This window comes from Diospyros lotus, chromosome 2 (genome assembly GCF_014633365.1).
Source record: "Diospyros lotus cultivar Yz01 chromosome 2, ASM1463336v1, whole genome shotgun sequence".
In the NCBI taxonomy this organism is placed as follows: domain Eukaryota; kingdom Viridiplantae; phylum Streptophyta; class Magnoliopsida; order Ericales; family Ebenaceae; genus Diospyros; species Diospyros lotus.
The window spans coordinates 6,374,294-6,394,287 of NC_068339.1; the positions used below are offsets into that span (position 1 = coordinate 6,374,294).

Consider the following 19,994-nt stretch of genomic DNA (forward strand, 5'->3'; position numbering starts at 1 on the left):
CTGGGTCGTAGTGTCTACTTTCCTTATCGGAACACTGGGCGACACTCGCCGGAGTACGTGGCGGCCCTGAAGAAGATGGGCATTTTCAAGAACAACGAGTATGCCTTGGACTACTATCTCCGCCACAATCACCTCCCGCCGCCGACCGGCTCCGATTGATCTCTTCAGAACTAGCAATGTTATATTATTTTATGAAATGCATATATGCGAGATCGATGCACTTTTCTATCATGCAAAAATCATAGCAATGCCAGAGAGTCCCACAAAGCCATAGCAAAAATCATAGCAATAACAAAATCATTATTAGCATGATGGGTTCTTCACATTTCCTAATTCCTATGTATCTTCTCCTCTTCTACTCATTCTGTACAATAGGATCTAACAAACAACTCAATCAAAGTAAGCCCATTTCAAGGAATGGGGAGCTATCACATCATCCTTGCCATCTACAGTTTCATTGAGAGACGTCTGATTTATTTCTCGCAAAAATGGTGTCCAACCAAAGAAGAATATACTTATTTCCACTACAAGCAGCACAAGAGCTCCCATGCCAGAGCATGAATCTTGACGTGAATCAATGTAACAATGTGGTTATATCTGAAGAACAGTCATCAATTTAAATCAAAAGAAACTGGAAAGCGATTAATCTTTGTTCCTCACCATGGAAGTCCTGCATGCTGCTGAGCGAGGAAGAGAGTGTTTCCCCAACCGAATACCAGTTAACAGCTACAATATCGTTACAACTCTTTATGTCGTCCACTTATAATACCATCAAGTCGAAATCATCAGAGTCCTTTGCGGTACACAGCATCGGTCTTTCCCTATATCTTCTACAAGCAGCACAAGAAATATTGATGAAGGCAGTCATTTCGAGTATAAGAAATGGGAGGTCATATTATTCCAATATTTTTACAGGAAATCACAAAAATCCCAGTAAATACCAATTGTGTCATGTCCACGTATAAACAATCCCATTCCTGTCGGCAGAGGCCAGGGGCTTTCCTAAACCGCTCCATGAACAACATAGAACCGGCGCACTGTGTTCCTTAAGGGTGCTGACTATGCTGGCTTTCGATACTGACCAAACATAGACAGATCCATCAGCAGATCCAGCAGCAACGTAGTTGTCGTCTGGACTAATGCAAGACCTGCTCCAATTAGAGGCCAATCTGGTTCCGCTCGCTCTTAGTGTGCCACAAATTTCCAGAGATCGTACATCAAACAAGTTGTGCAAGTTGTCCCTCCCACTTGTCAGTATCACATTTCTATTTTGAGATAGTGAGATTGAAGTAACAGCAAGTGAATGCGCAGCAACCTCACTTAGGAGCTTCCCCGTCTGGATATCCCACAAACGAAGATTCCCGTCAACATGGCCCGAACAAATGGTCCGTCCATCCATGCTGAAGCAAAGGGCATTGCAATTACTATGAAAAGTTACAGACTTTATGCAGTAACCTTTCTGCAGATCCCAAATTTTAATAGTGTGATCGTATGCTGCACTTGCTATGTAGCGACTTGAAACTTTGCTCACGTCTACAGCACATACTTTATCCGTATGACCTGTTAGAGTATGATGCATCTGACCAGAACTTGCATCCCATACGTATAAATTGTTTGAGCTGCTCGCAGCAATTACAGATCCGGTATCATGGGCAAAGGTGAGATCAAGAACAGAACCTAGGCAACCAAAGAAAGTGCTACTTAATGACCCCGCGTTTGTGTCCCACATTTTGACAGTCCCATCTTGTCCTCCGCTAACCAATTTTCCGGAATTGTACTCAAAAAATATAGCAGCACATCCACCTTCATGTGCAGGTATACGATGCATGCGTTGATAGGGAACCGTAGACTCCACATAGTATTCGGCACCTTCTTCACTTTGGTGGATCACGCCATCCACTTGTTGCCTGGCAAGTTGTTCTATACCACTTGCTTTGAGTTGATCAAGCATATCCTCGCAAAGTGCATTTGCCTAATATCATAACAGGCACAATAGTTAACGGGAAGACAGCAGGTAAATGCTCAAAACATGAGCACTCAGGCTCCTCGGAAAATAAAAGAAACTGGGGAGACTTCCCGATATCAAAATTTTCAGAAGGATGAAATTTTGACTTTGGTCCACAAAAAGCATATAAATCAGAATCCTCATCCCTCTATAGACAAATTGAAATAGACTACAATAAGCTTTCAAAGCAGTTAGGTTCAAAAAGTTATCACTTTCACCAAAGAATTAAGTTCTGCACAAAGGTGCCTAGTTTCACCCAAAGCCTTTGGACCCACCAAGATATTTTCGTTTCGAAAACAGGAAAGGGGGGGGGGGGGGGTGTTGCAAGACTTTAGAAAAAGGCAGGAGAACTTCTGAGCAAATGAGAGTCAAGTCAAGACACAACTCTGCATAAATTTTACTCCTGTAATTCCATCCTATCCTTCAAAATAATTAGGATAAGCCAGGAAGTATGATAAAGAAGATCTCAAGTAGTAGATTTTAATTTTATGTTCAACAATTTTACCGAATATTCAACTTAGAGAGGTTGGGTTTCTTCAGAGGAAATGAGAAACCATTTAAGCACACATAGGTTTAGAGCCCATAGTTTTCTCTCTTACTGGCATTAAGTAGTTCCATCCAGTGAAGAGTTCAAATTAATTAAACACTCAGGAGTTCTTGTTCAACCTCAAACAAAATTAAGCTTATCAATGACATGCCTACTTATTGACAAGCATGCTAACTCTAAACACTGTTCAAAGGAAAAAAAAAAACACATTAAATGACTAAAAACACATTATCTGAAAAATTGATATTCATAAGTTCCAAACGAGCAGTCTCTGCCATAGAAACGGATAACACTAGTTGGGTCTCCATTAGTTTTGGAGCAAACAACAAAGATACCCCTTCATTTGCTTTTGAACTATATTTTTCTGTGTCCTTCCTAAGCAATGGATTTCTATACCTGTCAAGCATAATGAATCCGACTATAAAAATAAACTACGAAGTACCTCATTCAGGTGTTCAGCATCCTGCATTTTTTTCAACATCCAACGGTCAATTAACGTCTTATTTTCAGCCTCGGCATGTTTAGCTCTTTTATTCATCTTCTCAATTTGTGCTCTCAGTTCCTGGTTCTCACTCACAACCAATTCTAAAGCCTTGGCATTTTCTTCTAATAGCTCAGTTAAATGAGAGCATTCATCCCTGAAGCATGTACATTTGAGTCAACTGTCTGCAACCACTTATATTTTGAATGTCTTTCAAAATAAAATGGATAATATGTGTGGAAAATATAAAAGGAAATAAAACCTTGCTTTGTTAAGGTCATTTTGCAGATCAAAAATTATGGCTTCTTTGTCTTGAACTAAAGCCTTTGAAGCTCTGGACTCAGCCACTTCCACCCCAAGCTGCTCAGTCAGTCGAACTTGGGCCTTGTAACATTGCTGAAGTTCCAGTTCAAGATTTTCTAATTTCTCTTCCCATTCTGAGCCCTTTAAAACATAAAAAAACTCAATCATAATAATATTCAGAACATTTAGCCAAAAAAATCACAAATATTCAGAAAAAGAATTCATAAGGATAACTAGAATCATAGAGCACAATATCTCACAATCATGGTGGAATACTGAATTCCAGGCGGCATTTGCACTGGTGGTGATTTGTGGGTACATCAAAATACATGTCTAACATGCCATGCATGATTACTGGTGATGACTTGATCGAAATTGAGTTTATTTAAGACTAGGAAGTTGAACGTGCTTACTCTTTAAATAAATAATAATAATAATAGAGCAAGGAAAATTTTGCATGCAATTATGACCCTCGCAGGACAGGGAGCCTCCTGCATTGGGGACACCTTTTACTAGATGCTATTCATGTTATTTACTTACATGTTTAATTAGATTATGATATATTTTAACTTGTGAATTTATGTACTTTTATGGACAACTTGTTGACTATAATACTTAAATACTTTCACATTTATGGTACACTAATATATTCATGAAATAGTGTTACTTTTATATATTAAATGATATTTCAATTTATTACTTCTATTGTTGCCTAGATACAACAATATATTTCTTTGTAATGGGAGAGTGTCTCAGGTGTAGTCTTTGGGAGACCTGCAGAGAAAGAAACCGGTTAGGCATGTGGATGAGTCTCTTATACGAATCCTCCAATGTTTAAGTTAGTCTTTAAATGAGAGTGTTGAATGCATAAAACAAGTAGAGTTATAATCTGAGTAGAGTTGTGAGCATCCCTTTACTAAAGGAGGAGTCTCCTTTTTATTTTGGGGGGGAGACTAATAGATGGAGGAAAAGCCACGATCTCTGGCGGGCATCTCGAGTTCTCTCTTAGATTTTTAGACGAGCATCTCGAAGGTATGATTGATTATGTCCTTCACGGTTTCACGTGAGTAGTGTCTGAAGATCAAGTCTCTCGGGGCTTGTTGTCTCCCAGAAGGGTCAGTCGCGTGATTAGGATAGAGGCTTCTGGATTTGAGTGGCCCATGAGATTCTTCTAAATAGTAGTGGTCAAGTGATGCATGAATTCCAGAGAGGGTCTCTCAAAGGCCTCAAGAGAGGCTCTCAGGTGAGGTTACTCGATTATCTCTTAGTCTCAGTCATTCGGTCTTAGTCACTTGGCTGATGTCTCTCAAGTCTCTCGGTTATCCAAATCTTCATGCACTTGTGACTTGTTTCTACAGATTTCTTCTCCGATAGACTTTTGGGCCTCTCTCTTTAGGCTTGGGCCCATGTTCTTGGACAGAACAACTTCAATAGCCTCTTCTATATAGAACAAGTGTGGTATTTTTATGAGTTGAGAATGTTATTCTTCCAAACACTGCCAATATGAAGATTGCTAGATGTTATTGGCAAATTCCATGACCAAAAGATTGGCATAGTATACTTGTATTATCTTATAATTTCTTATAACAAAGGATTGTGGATTATCAAAAGATTGAGCTGCTCAAACTTGAGTCAAGCGAGTTTATGTGACTGATTTTGATCCTTCAAAGCTTCAATATCATTTATCATGGGATGAGGACAAGGTAACCGTCCCAGCACTATTAATTTATCTTCTCTAGTGATAAAGGCAAGAGAGGGGCTGGAATAATGCATAACGAAATGTTGATGCAGAAATCCAGAGGCAGCTCCATGATATATAACTGCTACATGAGTGCTGCAACAATGGAAATTCAGAATCCATTGCTTGATAGACGGCAGACCAGAGCTTGAGTGGTGAAAATATTTTTGGTAAGACAGAGTTTAGATGCATCCATACCAGAAGGCTGGGTGCAATGGAAAATGGAAGCATGGCTAGGGGAGGAGCGAGGAAATTATTCACTCCATCTGACTAGTTCTGAATTTCAACCATAGCCAATCCATTGTCACATCAAAATCAAATGTATACAGATTCATAATCTGAAGAGTACTGTGGGAATATCTTAAATATTGTTTGGATCCTGTAATCGTGAAATTTTGGATTAGTGGAATTATCTCTCAAATCTCAAATGCCTAGAAGAGGGACCAAACTTGCTTGGAGTGCAGGATTAAGCATGGACCTTCTTTGATCTTTGGCAGAAATTTCTTATCAACTTGAAAGGTTTTTGCAAAATGAAGCGGTCACTAATCAAAACCCGGCTCAAGGCCAACCCGACCACGCCGAAACAGTATCGCTGAAACAGTAGCAAACAGTATTTTAATACTTCATATGTTTTAGGATTCTACTTGATTTAGGATTTACTTCATGTTTCTACTTGATTTAGGATTCTACTTCAAGTTTGATTAGGGTTTTATTTTTATTAGGATTCTAGTTGAATTTTACTTGGGATTTATTTCTATACTAGTTGACTTTTATTTAGGTTTTATTTTTAGGATTCTAGTTAGATAATTTTATTCTAGTTGAATTTTAGTTACAAATATTAAATGAATTTGGATTAGCCAAACACTATAAATATGCCTAGAATATAGAGTTTGTAATAAGTTTTCTCAATATAAATTTCAGTAATCTATTTGAATTTTCTTAACAAACTAGTCTTGTCTTTACGTCTTCTTGAAAGCTAAGTTTCGGCCATTGAAGTTTGTTCTTTCAAGGGTTTATTTTGGTGTATTTTTTTCACACCCACGCAACACGCTGCATCAGGTGGTATCAAAGCCGTTTATCAACCAATCAGATGGCCAATCTTGAAAGTAACAATAGCAACCAACCTCGTGACGGTGATCAAGGGCTGCTCGCGATTTGGAGAGCAATCGAAGAACAACGGGAAATAACTCGTACAATGCAGCAGCAATTGGAGTGAATCCACAAGCAATTGGGCGTTTTACAACGAGTTAAGGATAATCAGAACCGAACTAATGGCGTGAATCAAGCCGGCTACGTTAAACCAGGAAGACTAGCCATTAATCTTGTCCTCATTAATCCTAGAAGACCAATGATGGATGATAGCGACGATGAGGATGATCTTGGTTGTATGATAGCCAACCCTAGTAGTAGAGGGGTTAGGAGGAATGCGCTGCAACACAACCATTGGAGAAACGATGAGTATAAACTAAAGAATGGCTTTTCGGTGAGTTTGGAGCTTGATCTTGAACATTATATTGCCCCAGCAACCTCAACGTTTGCAAAATCAAGTATGGTTTATGTTGCTAACATGACAGAAACTCCAAGGTTGTTGACTCATGGTATTTTTTAGTCTCGAGGGCTCAGGCATTGCTTCGCAATCCAATAATGGTGGTGTTTCTTCTGATCGACGTACGATTGTAAAGGAGATGGAAGCCACAGTAGCAGATCCTTCTACAGTTTATTAAGGCTCTAGCATGGTTGAATCGAAGGTAATAGGAACATACTCACCTTTGCGATTGCAAAAGCAAGATGATCACAGGGGTCTCTATGTGGAAAGGGGTGTTGGATCTCCCAGACTAGTTAACTCGGGTAGTGCAACTACTTTCGGTATTAATCTAAAATTAGATTCTGAAATTAAGAATACTGTAGCAGCTGCTGCAATAGCTAATCAAGTGCTTAGACCAAAGGAGGATTCAAGCATCAATATTTTAAGTGATGGATAGACTACTGGTAGTCATGGAATAAACCTTTATTCGAAACCATTGCAAAAGAATGCTTCTCCAAGCAAGAAAAATCTATGTCTGAATTTGGAAGCTATTGAGAAGTCAAAATCAAGAAAACTGATGAGAGGAGAAAGACCTGTGATAAGATCTACTAGATTAGAGAAGCGCTCAAGATAGAATGTTCAACTTTCTCAATCTAACAGTAATAATACAATGGAGGCAAAGGGCAACAAACATGGTGATGGTTGGACCCATGCTAACAAAGATAGGGCTAAGAGGGGAAGGAATGTCTTTGCTCATATTCCTTTAACAAAAAAGTTCAAGCAATTTAGGAAGATGTCAAGCAAAAGTTGCACAAATAAAAAGTACAAAGCAACAACTGACAAGTATATGAAACACAAGGTATTTGAGATTGGAAATGAAGTCATGATATTCTTGAAGAAGGAATGGATTCCAGTAGGACAGCAGAACAAGCTCAAACCAAAGAAGTATGGTCCTTACAATATTACAAAAAAAGATCGATGATAATGCTTCTGTTGTGGATTTGCCTAATCATATGGGTATTTCCAAAACATTCAATGTTGCTGATCTTTCTTTGTATTTGCCGGATATTGAGTTTTCATACCCGGATCATAATTCGAGGACAAATTCTTCTCAAGTGGAGGTGAATGATGCGGTCACTGATCAAGACCCGACCCAAAGCCGACCCAACTACGTCAGAACAATATCGCCGAAACAGTAGCAAACAGTGTTTTAATACTTCATATGTTTTAAGATTCTACTTGATTTAGGATTCTACTTCATGTTTCTACTTAATTTAGGATTCTACTTCATGTTTGATTCGGGTTTTATTTTTACTAGGATTCTAGTTGAATTTTACTTAGGATTTTGTTTCTATTTTAATTGACTTTTATTTAGGTTTTATTTTTAGGATTCTAGTTAGATTATTTTATTCTAGTTGAATTTTAGTTACAAATATTAGATGAATTTAGATTAGCCAAACACTATAAATATGCCTAAAATATAGAGTTTGTAATAAGTTTTTTCAATACAAATTTCAGCAACCTATTTGGGTTTTTTTAGCAAAACAGTCTTATTTTTATATTTTCTTGAAAGCTAAGCTTCGGCCATTGAAGTTTGTTCTTTCAAGGGTTTATTTTGGTATATTATTTTCACACTCACGCTACACGTTGCGTCACAAAAGAGGTAGAGAGATTAAGAAAAACTCAGTGGGAAACTCTTAAATATGAGATAAGTTATAAGTGCCTCATAGAAGATAAGGCCATGAATAAAAATGACAGACTAGGCCAGCTAAAATTCATGCGCTGACCCCATATAGTAGAATTAAGACTTAATATATTATTGGTGATGTTTAGTTTGTAAGGTTTTGAAGACGTTGTGGATGTCGAAGGAAAGGAGACAGAAGAGCATCAAGAAGCGGACGCTAGACAGCATGAACTGAGTGTTGGCATGAGTTATGGATTTGAGCAGGACCCGGTGAACCAGAGTACTGCGAATTCCGACAGACGTTGGTTGTAAGAGTCCTTCCAAAGTGTTCAACGTATATGGTACAGTGATGATTTGGGGAAAAAATGGATGAAGAAAAATGTTTCAATGGGTCAGGGATACTTTACCTTCAGGGAAAGAAAGCACAATGAAGTAAAATTAAGTAAATTGATAGCTCATGGCAGCACACAAACTAACGAAAGAAAAAGAAACGATATTCACCAATCAAAATACAAATCAAACATGACAGGAAAAGAAGAAAGGAAAAACTACCAAAACTATGTGGTGGACATGGTAGAAACCTGAAGAACCAGAGGCCTAGCGAGAGCGATGAAAGCTGGGGCATGGGCGCCCTCTTCGAGCAAGTGCCTCTGTCGGAGAGCCCTCAGAGCGTGCCTGATTGCATTCATGGCGATTTCGTCTTCTGACCTGAAAAGGAAAAAGAGAAATCGTTCAGTCCAGCCTAATACCAGGCATTTAGATGTGCGCGTATACCGATATTCGAATGTCAAAAAAGTAGAGAAATTGAGGGGATAAAAGTGCTCACATATTGATGGAATCGAAGTGGGTTGGAGCAATTTGAAGTTGTGGGCAGGGCAGAGCAGAGCAGTGTTGGTTGGAGAGTGGAATTGAGGAACAGAAGGGGTTTGTTAATGCTCTGCTGAAGAAAGTTTTGGTCTTCCAAAACAAGATGGATGGAGAAGACCACAAACATATATAGGTATGATTAACCAATCTCAGAACAAGGCTTCCGAGTAAGATCACCGGATGCCTGCTGGTGGTGGTGGTGGGACTGAAGGTAAGTCTTTTTTGTTTAGTGGTGGTGGTTGGTTTTTATTCTTTTTTTAAATACGAATTAATTATTTTTTTTTTAATTTTTAGAAATTCTTCATGCTTGTGAAATAAATAATTTGAATTTTAGATTAACCCCAATCTGAATTAATTAATTATGATTAGTTTAGATATGTAAATTTAAAATCAGAATTTGTCCAATCACAAAATAAATTTCAACTTACCCAAACTAACTAATTAAAGATAAATTCGTGTTAGGTTTTAATTTCAAAATTTATACCATAAAATCAAAAAATACTAACAAGTAACGACCATTTGATTTGTACAAAAGCTTTAGCTCAATATAACAACAAATCTAAAAAGTAAAAAAGACAAGCAAACACAAACACAACAATTTGAAGTACAGACACAGGGCAGCAGCTAACAACAACACCACAACCAAATCAACCCAACCCAACCCAATCACATCACTTCAATCTTATTCTCAACTCTACCCCCCATCTCTAATTTATATTCAACATAAGTTCACTTACCAATTACTTAAAAGACTTTCTTTGATCAGTGAAAAGATTTCAATTAAAAATAATAATTTTTAATCAAGTATGATGACTTTTATATTATATGTTATGGAAAGTGTTGTTAATTAAATATTTAAAAACTAAAAGAAAATACACAGTACACTCTCAAAATTTAAGTATAAAATATTTCAAAATTATACTTAATATCTTACCACCCAAAAGTTCTATCAGATTACAATTTATTGTTACATTTACGTTATGCAAAATTACCCCTAACTTTTTATATATTTACATAGATTTTTAATGTCTGTTTAATTAGGAGATTAGTATAATTAAAAAAAAAAAAAAAGATATAGTTTTTCTAATGTCTGTTTAATCAGGAGGTTAACTTAACACATTTTTCAAAATGAAAAATATACATTTTAATTTAGTGATAAATGCAATTTATTTTTAAAATTAATTATTTTCCTTGAAAAAGAGCTACAACCCTTTATTCTATTGTTATCAAATTTGCATGTATTATGCATATCAAGGCTATTAGTAGGCATGTTTAAAATTCAAAATAAACACTTGGTTAATTTTCAAAAAAAAAAAAAAACAAATTAAAGACCTACATACATGGGACAAGCCCACTTTTCTAATTATTCAGTACATGTGAGTGTGACTTCTTATTAGACGTGTTTAATAGAATTACCAAATAATTATACCCAAAAAATAAAAAAAAAACTCTCAACAAAATCATTTAAGGAACACTTTAGATGGGAAAAAAAATCTGGTCCAAACACAGTAACGCAAGCGATAAAAAAGAAGTTAAAATTCAGAATACTTCACTTTGCCAGCCTGTGACAGTAAAAGATGGAGAATCCTGAAAGATTGACCCAAAAACAGAACTGGAGTTGTTCCATAATCAGAACCTGCCTAGCCTAGCCTGAATGAAAGGCTGCAAGACGTAGAATTATAGAAAGGAAGAAACGGCCAGCATTTGGTAGACAAATTAATTGGACAAGAAAACCAACCAACCAACCAAGTCAATTTCAACACAGATGTGTCTATGGAAAGAAGATGTCAGGCTTCTATTAACTAACATGTGTCTATGGAAAGATTTATCAGAGATACAAATTCCCCAATTCACATCACAGCCAGACAAGAGAAAGCAGATTAAGTTTATGGTTAAACTACATATTAAAACAAGACCTCTTTCAACACAGGCAGGCAATCTGCAATCAGCAATCAGTCAAATTTAAGAGATTCAAATGTTAGGAACCCAAAAAAGGAAAAACAAAAAAACCATAAGTTACATGACCAATATAATTTCCCCCCCTCTCTTCCTTCGCCCCGTTTCCGCCAATACAAACTCACTGCACATACTTCTTCTAAAATGTACACTTAGCCGGCTCGTATCCTATCCAACCAGTCAACACTCTTCCTTGCTCGTTCCAGCTGTTGGTCGATGCTTTTCCGTGATTTCTCATGGTATTCCACACTCCTCCGAGACCTCTCTACCTGGTCAAAAGATACTCTCAACTTTGCCAGTTTGTCATCGTTACTAAATTTGTACTCGTGAAATTTCAACTTCTCAGCCTTATCGGTGCTCCGTCTTGGTTTTTCTCTCCTGTCAGTACTCTTCCTTGGCGCCTCAAAACAGTCAGTACTCTTCCTAGAATTTTCGGGACGGTCTATGCTTCTTCTAGAACTCATCCTCTGCGATGGTGATTTTTCCACGGTAGATACAAACTTCTTCAGATGCCGAATATACTCTGGGAATTTTTCCAAGTCACAGTGATTTCCTCCTTTAAGCCACAGCGGTTCATATTGAACTAGGCAAAGATCCCAAAGTTGTTTACCATGGGAGAAGTCAACAACATCATCGGAGGTTCCCTGCAGAATAATTTCAAACATGTCCAAAAAGAAATAAGTTCATAACTGAGCCAAATGGAAACAAATCCCCTGTAAAGAACAAAGAATTATGGCATGTAGATAGATGCATGCTAGTAACGAAAATCATAAAGTCTAAAGAGGGTTTATATTATTTTCTCTGTACCATACATGGTTAAAGAGATCGCTACTAAAGCTGTTCACAGCATGATTTGCAGATGAGAAGAACCATCCTCGAGGTTATATGAGATAGTTCCTAATTCTAACATTTTGTCTATTGCTAGTTAACTATTATAATAGCTTGCTCTAATTTCATTTATTTGGATGCAGTATGCATCACGGAGAAAAACATGTAAGGAGATACTGAAGTCTTTCCAATTACAATTAGGATTACATCAAGAATCTGCATTGAGCCATTAAATTTTTGTTGCAGTATTAGATGAACTCAATAAAAGCATCCAAAGTAGAAATGCCTTGGTATATGCTATTTGCATATGACATTGTCTTGATAGATGATACAAAAGAATGCATGAATAGTAAGCTCAGGACATGGAAAAAGCACTTTAGAATCTAAAGATTTTAGGTCAAGAAGATTGAAAACTAAATATATGAAATGTAAGTGTAATAAAAACATAGCGTGCATGATGTTATGTGAGACTTGAAAATCTTCACATACCTTGGATCGATTATCCAAAAAGATGAGGAGATTAACAAGGATGTTGCCCATATAATTAAAACAAACTAGTTAAAATCAAAAAGTGCATTTTTTATTTACCAAAAAAAGAAAAGACTTTTATGTATGATGAATTATAGGGACCTTACAAAAAAATATGAGAAGATCATTGTTCAAGCTGACAAGCAATTAAAAATGGACCAAAATACTGTTCAATTTGCCAACATGATTAGAATGCTGCACAAGGACTGCACTAAATATATACGACTCCTACCATCAACTTAGAAAGAACAGATACTAACACATTATAGAGCTATACAAAACAACATACACACATGCTAATACCTAACAGGTCAATTATTCCCAAAAAAAGATAAACAGGACATAGAACAAAACAGACGTGTATTTTTAAATACATGAAAACACTATCAGGTTTATAGAAAGGCTATAAAACCAACCTTTTTTGTATGACATAGAATGTTGCTTAGCTAAGTAGTAACATGTGAAAAATATAAATATAACTTAGATGATAAAATTCCAATGCATGTGTAGCCATATAAGAGAAGACACAACACAAATGGGGTTAGTTATCCACAATAAGATTAAAGTGATGCATATTGAAGAAAAAATACATGAGACGCAACTAAGAGGATTTAGACATGCAGAAAGAAAATCAATAGGTGCACCTGTGAAGAGAGCGAATGAAATAGAAAAGGTTTGTAATAAAAAAGTTAGAGAAATAATAAAGAGAATGTGAATGAAAAAATCTTAAGGATGACAAAGCATATAATGGCCATATAAAATATATGATCATAAATAGAAATGATTGAAAAGGTAAAATTCATATAATTGATCCCAACCTTGGGATTAGGGCTTACTGTTGTTATTCAGTTATTGTTATTGTTATTGTTATTGTTATTGTTATTGTTATTGTCGTTGTATGTTAAAATATGACATTCAAAATGGGAAAAACTCATTTCCGACATTCTACACATGGGAAAAAAAGAGCTATATTAATAAACAAATTGATTTGGTTTTAGAATTTCTAAAATAGAAAACAAAGAGTGTCTACACCATAAGAAAGTCTAAAAGAAGAGTACCTAATAGGCATCAATTTATAAATATATATTTTTTATTTTATCATTAGACTTTTAAGTTTCCTTATTTGACTTAACATTAATTTGTGTGCATATTATGCAATAGACATGCATTTCTGTGTGTCCTCCAAGTTTGCAAAATGAAATAAATACAAAACTAAAAGAATAGATTTAAGCTAGAGTCCGTCTGTTTTGGGGAATATCCAACTAATGTCCATACCAGGGAAAATGACAAGGACATGGCATGCTCTTAGAAGTCTCCGTTCTTCTTTGATATCCACATTGCCATGGATTTGAAGTTTTAGCATTGACCAGGGGCAAAATGTAAGACTGAAGACATCAAAAGGTAACTGAAAATGAAGGCAATCCAAACAATAGAGAATCCAGTCCTTAAGTGCTTGGCATTAAGCCTCCCAAGAGGGGTAGAAGCTCCAAGACCACCTTTGATGTAGCTGATCCTTATAAGAGTTAAATTTGCTCAGAAATATGATTAATTGTAGGAAATTTAGACTTCATTACCATAATACAGAAAATAATTTGAATTTGAATATTAATATTTAGGAAATTGTAAGTACCAATTTATTAAACAAATAGTCACTTCATAAAATGGTGGCCTGGTTGAATTCTCCAATTGATCAGACTTCGCTTTTATTACTTCTTTTTTTTTTTCCCTTCTTTTGGCCTTCTCCTTCTTTGTTTTTTATGCTTCAGTGTTCACAACCAAAGTAAAGAACTTCTTGGGAAAGCAGAAAGCAGTCCCTTTCTTCAGACATGACTCTTGACACAGTATCTAGTTGACAGCTAATTCTGTACTTTTTTGTTTCCTTTTCCATTTTTTTTCTCTTTTTAAAATGGATAGAAGATAAGTTCTTCAAACATTCAAATTTGGTACATTTGATGATATATACAACTATACAAGAAAGCATGCAAGGTAAATGCGTTCACTTCCCTAACTAAAAACATGTCAAGAATTCTACGGGCAGTTTAGTTGTGGAACGCAATCCCAGTTTTCTAGAAAAGTACTCCATAGAAAATGGAAAAGTGTAGAAAACTTGTTCAAATATAAAAAAGAAAAAAAATCCAAATAGAAAATGGAGATTTGGAAAACGCAGTTTTTCAGAATTGAACTAAACTTAGAAAACTCCTAAAATGTGTTTTCTAAGCTTTCCTTATTAATTTGGAGATTTGGAAAATGCAGCTTTCCAAATATTTTCCACAAATTATCTTCTCCTTCTCTAACACAAGCTATAGAAAAGAAATTAAAACATCTTCTTTTTTTTTTGGAACATATGTTATAATTTTTTAGATTGGAAATAGTTATCTATATTTCTAACATTTGAACATGTTTTCCAATTTTCCACAAAAAAAGAAAACTAGAGATCATTTTCCACAACTAAACCGCCCCTTAGAGGTGCTTGCTTTAAAATCTGCCAGTAACACGTTTTTGACAAGTTTATTAAAAAGAATAAATATGTTGAATAAAGAGAAAGTTCCATTTGACTCAGCTTCCCATTTAGCTTGGGAAATTATTAAAAGTTGCTGATTTTTTGTATGCTTTTTTATTACTTTTTCTTTTTGCCCATGAAAAATAGGGAAACCCAAGAGTATGTTTTTTTATGATTTTATGAACGCTTTTTTATTATTTTTTCTTTTTGCTCATGAAAAATAGGGAAGAGTATGGTTAATCCAATGAGGCCCTTTGGTTGCTGCCCAAGAGGTTACCTACATTGGTTGCCTATGGGGGTGTGCCCGCATGTTTGCCTATAGCATGAGAATTCAGTGCGAGCATCGGGCCGTCCATTACTCCTAGTGAAATCCCTTGCCATAGCCTCCTTGATAGCATCATAGGCCCCAACCCAGTTAAACCGGTTGACTGTATGACCAGGACACCACCAAGCCACAAGAGGTAGTGAAAGTAGCACCGCAGGATACAGACGATCTACCTTGATCCACCCACCACTAACCATGGGGGAAAACCCCTTCTATTTATGCATTCTTCTTATTTCTCTTGACACAACATAAAAGAGTTGATTGATCTGCTACTACGTCATCTGGCAAGGGAAAGAGAAGTCATACCTAGCTCTTTGGCATTTCCATAAGTTGCAGAAGGTGGGCGTCTAAATCACATTCAATTCATGTATTCTAGTTAGGAAGGTTCTTAATAAAATGATCACATGTCCAGCATAAATAAAGAGAATTCAGACCAAAATTGCAATTTCACCTTCTGCCAGATGACCTCTAATAAAAATTAAAAATGCTTTAAAATTAAGCTCAGATCCCTTCCAATGAGAAGTCCAGAGAGACTGAATGAACACAAAGAATGCTTTAAAATTGAACTCAGATCCCTTCCAATGACAAGTCCCAGATAGACAGAGTGAACACAAAGATAAACTTGATTTAACCTTGCTCCATTTAATCTGGTTAGTCAGGTTATAGAAAACTTTAGATAATAAGAAATGAATCAGGCAGTTAGAACTACATGATCACAACTATTTTCAGGATATCACATTCTTAGGAGTTAGGACTTGAAAATGCTGTTGCAATTATTGTCAACCATGTTCTTTTTTGTAAGAATTAACTCTTAAGAAAAGAGTAGCACCTTACAGAACTATAGAAAGCTATATAAAATCATTTCTACCCACGTGTTGTCCAAGTTGCCCTGTATATTCATTGACATAGATTTCTTTGCACTGGCCAAAAATAGGCTTTTTGAAAGCAATTATGTTCAAGAAGTCTTTAAAGTCAAATACCAGGAAGCTTAACATATTGAATTTACCTTCGCTTCAAGTACTCACAGTGCATTATTCAACGATATTCACATTGCATAATAAATTTATTCAATTGAGCTAATAGTTGGATTTGAGAACTTACATGGATGACCAGAACAGGACACTTGACAAGTTGAATTTTGTCAATGTTCTGCATGATATCGAAACCAAATCATGTTCAGAGACAGAGATGTGAAGAATCTAATAGCAAAATGAAGTCCATTTGTATCAGCCTACAAGAACCTTACCTTGTAGATGTCAAACCAATATGTGCGCTTTACAGGATACATTACTCTTAAGCCTGACAATATTGGACTGTGTAAAACAACAGCTCTTAGTCCAGGCAAACGGGCTGCCAGGTCCAAGGTAGGGCCACTTCCAACAGACTGGCCATAAAGGATGATCTCGTCCTGCTTAGCACCATAGCTCTCTTCAAGGCATTTATATGCAGCTTCAATATCTGCATACGTGTTCTGTTCACTCGGCTGTAACCAAGTATTCAAGTGAATCAGAGAAGGAGCATTGAAATTTTGAATCAACTCCAGAAACCAAACAGTCATGAAGAAAATAAAAACTGCAGTTACCTTCCCAGTTGACTGCCCATAGCCAGAGTAGTCATACCTGCACAAAATCAAAATCTGTCTCAGAAAAGTTTCCACACAAACCATTTATACAGCAGCACCTTAGGAAGAGAAGAGATCATAACATGGATAAGTTGTGTTATAAGAAAGCATTTGTTTTTGCGTCTTCTAGTAGGAAAATGAATAAGTAGAAGCAAGTGGGAGATGGAATACCTTCACTTTGTGGCCTTAGGATTTATATATTGCGTGTAAATCTTACATTACTACTATCCTAAAAGAAAGGAATGTTTGATCATTAATGATCAAGACGTGTTTAATTGTAGGGCTAACAAGAAAGGCAAAGGGATCACTTTTTCAAGAATAAGCAATACAAAAAGTATATAAACTACAAGTTCCAGTTAATATTGCAACAGCTATAATGCAAGAAGCATGAACTAGATACTCTTTTATTAAGTATGAAAAAAAGATAATTAAATATCTAGGCCCAAAGAAAATTTTGCCTTGGAAATTACCCGGTTGAGGTTCTTGAAATTAGCATGCATATAAACTTTACTGCCTAACTCATTAACACCTATAATACATGCCAAAGATGAAGTCATTTTATTGATGCATTTTTCACTAGTCTTGTAAGTTTGGCAGGCACGAATTCAATCCCTTACACCATTGTTTGATTCAGAAACGAATCTGAATATCATTTCACAAGAATTTAAAAATTCAAACAAACAATATCAGGGCCAAATCAGAGCAGTTATTCAGAAGAAAAGCAATCTTTTGCAATACTGATCTCTTAAAGTTACCATCTTGTTCTGCGAATAAGTAAGATAAAAATAAACTTCAGTTCAAAAGCAGTTACCAACTTATCATTACACTCAATGGAAATAAAAGCCACTAAATTTAATCAAATTTAGTGGATAAGGATGCAAATTTTGTGTATATAGCATTAGCTACGTTACTCCAATCTTTCCAAATTCCAACATTTTTCAATTATCAAGTGAAGAATAGCCTATCACATCACATCTTATAACAAGTATTTAGTTTGCATCCTCCTGAAAGTAGAGAAAATTCTCTTCCCCTACTTCTCTATCCGCTGTTTCAGACCGCATACAGTTACAGCTACGGTTCTTCACATCCATCCGGGAAAAGCTTCACTTCCTCATATATCTAAAACCTGATTTCATTCTCATCGAATACTAAAAACAAACTATTTTCCTTTTTTTTAATCAAATACAAACAGAAGACTCGCCTACGTTAATGTGGATAATTTGTTTTAAGGAAACCCAGAGCAAACTACATCCTTGGACATCAAACTGACAGCTTTCCATCAGACCAAGTACCTCAACGAATTAATCATTTGCGTGACCCACTAGGATCTGAAAAAGTACAGATCCTGAGATCCAGAATAAAACCAGAACCACCTAACCATTAAACCCTTCGTTTGCATCTCACCCATCAGCAGATCCAGAACAGGCAGACTTCAAGCATAATTCAAAATTCATTGCCCTTTCCCTTCTATAAAAAATATCACAAGATTAGCGGGAAAATCAGTATGAGATTAACGTGTAACTCATTGCGTCATTCCAGCGAACAGCTCATAGGCAGGAGCCAGATGAGATGTGTGTATATATATATATATATATATGTATGTATATGTATATGTATATGTGTATATATAGCGAGAGAGAGAGAGTACCCCATGAGATTGACACGCAAGTGAATGCTCAATTCGACGAAAAGCTCGTACATCTGGCCAATATCGGCGGCATTGCCGTGAGAGTAGAGCAAAGTGGAGGTGGCCATGGGGTATCGAACGTAGACGGCCACGATTTCCGTGCCGCGGCGAGTGGGCAGCTTCAACACCTCGACGTTTTCTCGGTGAGGGAAAGGGTGCAAGAGCAAGAGGCCAGTGGCGTCGTCGGTAATTAGCTTGTAAGAGGGTGGGTTTGGTGGGAAAAATGCGAACTTGGCCGCCATTGATGAAGTGACTCCACCCATCTCTCTCCCTCTTTCTATGTATCTCTATCTATGTACAGAGATGCAATTCAATGCGTTGGTTTCTCTTTTCTATGTGCAGAGAAGTTGATTCAGTAGTGGATCGACATTCCTTCTGGTCTTCTAGTCATTCTGGATAGCTCAGAGTGTGTGGGTGTGTGTGAGTGTGTGTGTGTGTAAGAGAGAGAGAGAGAGAGGGAGAGAGAGATGAAGGCAGTCGGGGCAGAGAGAAGGAGTGGAAGCCGAATTTTATAGATTTTTGTTTTTGGAGAATAAAAAACTTTCTTTTTATGGTTTGTGAATTGTGGTTTGATTTCAAAAGGATAAAAGTTTGATTTCATTCAAAAGACAAAAAGACGATGAGGGATTAAATAATAAATCAAATAATTAAAAAAAAGGAGAATAAAGTGAAAGGAAAATAATTTATTATTTCCCTAAAAGCATAATTTGAATGGTAAAAGACGGATTACGATATGTCGATATTATTTTAATGGGTTATATGTTCGAACTCTGATCTTCCCGATACACATCCTTCGATTTATCTTCTCCTGCAAAATGAAGAACATGAGTACAGAGAGACTACATAAGTACGATAATTTCAAGAAAAATAATTTTTTTATTTTTAAAATTAAATTTATTGAGCCAATACTATTTTTTATTTTATAATTAAATGGACTTAAGAAAATATAAAATAAAATTATTTTTAAGTTTTCTAAATTTTTAAACTGATATATAATAGCAAAAACATTATTCAGCCCTTTGTTTTCTTTTTTTCTTCGAAAAAAATATAATAATTTTAAAAGTATATATATATATATTCTCTCTCCACTTAAAAAAATAATAATAATATTGTGAGTAAATTATATGGATGTTACAAAGATAAGGTTGATACTAAAAATAATGATTTATGAGGTATAATTTATATAGCTGACTTGTAAAAGGATTAATATATTTTTTTATTGTTATTAAAAATTAAAAAAATATATATGTAACTGTAATTATATTGTTCTATTTTTATTGTTATTAAATTATTTTGTTTAGGCTTTATATATATACATGTCAGACTTGTGTCTAATAAAAATATCTAAGTAGATTTTTCTGTACTAATTAAATATATTAAATTATGTATAATGATTTAC

The 19,994-nt window shown here is 35.7% G+C and overlaps 2 protein-coding genes across 4 annotated transcripts; both read right to left on the reverse strand.

The window, feature by feature from the left end:
* Positions 1-278: 278 nt before the first annotated feature.
* Positions 279-9,355, reverse strand: LOC127794896 (autophagy-related protein 16-like). 2 transcript variants are annotated; one of them, XM_052326193.1, is made up of 6 exons: positions 9,110-9,355; positions 8,865-8,991; positions 3,296-3,477; positions 2,995-3,190; positions 942-1,972; positions 279-830 (listed from the first exon to the last, which is right to left on the reverse strand). In XM_052326193.1, coding segments are annotated over exons 1-5 (1,530 nt in total). In that variant the 5' UTR covers positions 9,112-9,355; the 3' UTR covers positions 279-830; positions 942-949. The 2 variants fall into 2 exon arrangements, with proteins under 2 accessions (XP_052182153.1, XP_052182152.1); XM_052326192.1 differs by having other exon boundaries at positions 279-1,972.
* Positions 9,356-10,918: 1,563 nt separating this feature from the next.
* Positions 10,919-19,087, reverse strand: LOC127794897 (uncharacterized). 2 transcript variants are annotated; one of them, XR_008021712.1, is made up of 6 exons: positions 18,557-19,087; positions 16,870-16,906; positions 16,534-16,770; positions 16,389-16,436; positions 13,738-13,969; positions 11,603-11,750 (listed from the first exon to the last, which is right to left on the reverse strand). XR_008021712.1 is itself a non-coding variant. In XM_052326194.1 (5 exons), exons 1-5 carry the CDS (start codon positions 18,856-18,858, stop codon positions 11,259-11,261), a joined length of 1,116 nt encoding a protein of 371 aa, XP_052182154.1. In that variant the 5' UTR covers positions 18,859-19,085; the 3' UTR covers positions 10,919-11,258. The 2 variants fall into 2 exon arrangements, 1 of the variants encoding a protein (XP_052182154.1); XM_052326194.1 differs by lacking the exon at positions 13,738-13,969 and having other exon boundaries at positions 10,919-11,750; positions 18,557-19,085.
* Positions 19,088-19,994: the final 907 nt, after the last annotated feature.

What these genes read in the sequence shown, in the direction of transcription:
- LOC127794896 (XM_052326193.1), bottom strand. An exon ending in CTAGGCCTCTGGTTCTTCAG is followed by an intron (nt 3,478 to 8,864) that starts GTTTCTACCATG and finishes TATGTTTTAAAG; the next exon opens with GGCTCAGAATGGGAAGAGAA. An exon ending in ATGCTGAACACCTGAATGAG is followed by an intron (nt 1,973 to 2,994) that starts GTACTTCGTAGT and finishes TTATGATATTAG; the next exon opens with GCAAATGCACTTTGCGAGGA.
- LOC127794897 (XM_052326194.1), bottom strand. Translation starts at nt 18,858, where the DNA reads ATGGGTGGAGTCACTTCATCAATGGCGGCCAAGTTCGCATTTTTCCCA. An exon ending in ATTGGTTTGACATCTACAAG is followed by an intron (nt 16,437 to 16,533) that starts GTAAGGTTCTTG and finishes GATATCATGCAG; the next exon opens with AACATTGACAAAATTCAACT. An exon ending in GTCCTGTTCTGGTCATCCAT is followed by an intron (nt 11,751 to 16,388) that starts GTAAGTTCTCAA and finishes ATTATTCTGCAG; the next exon opens with GGAACCTCCGATGATGTTGT.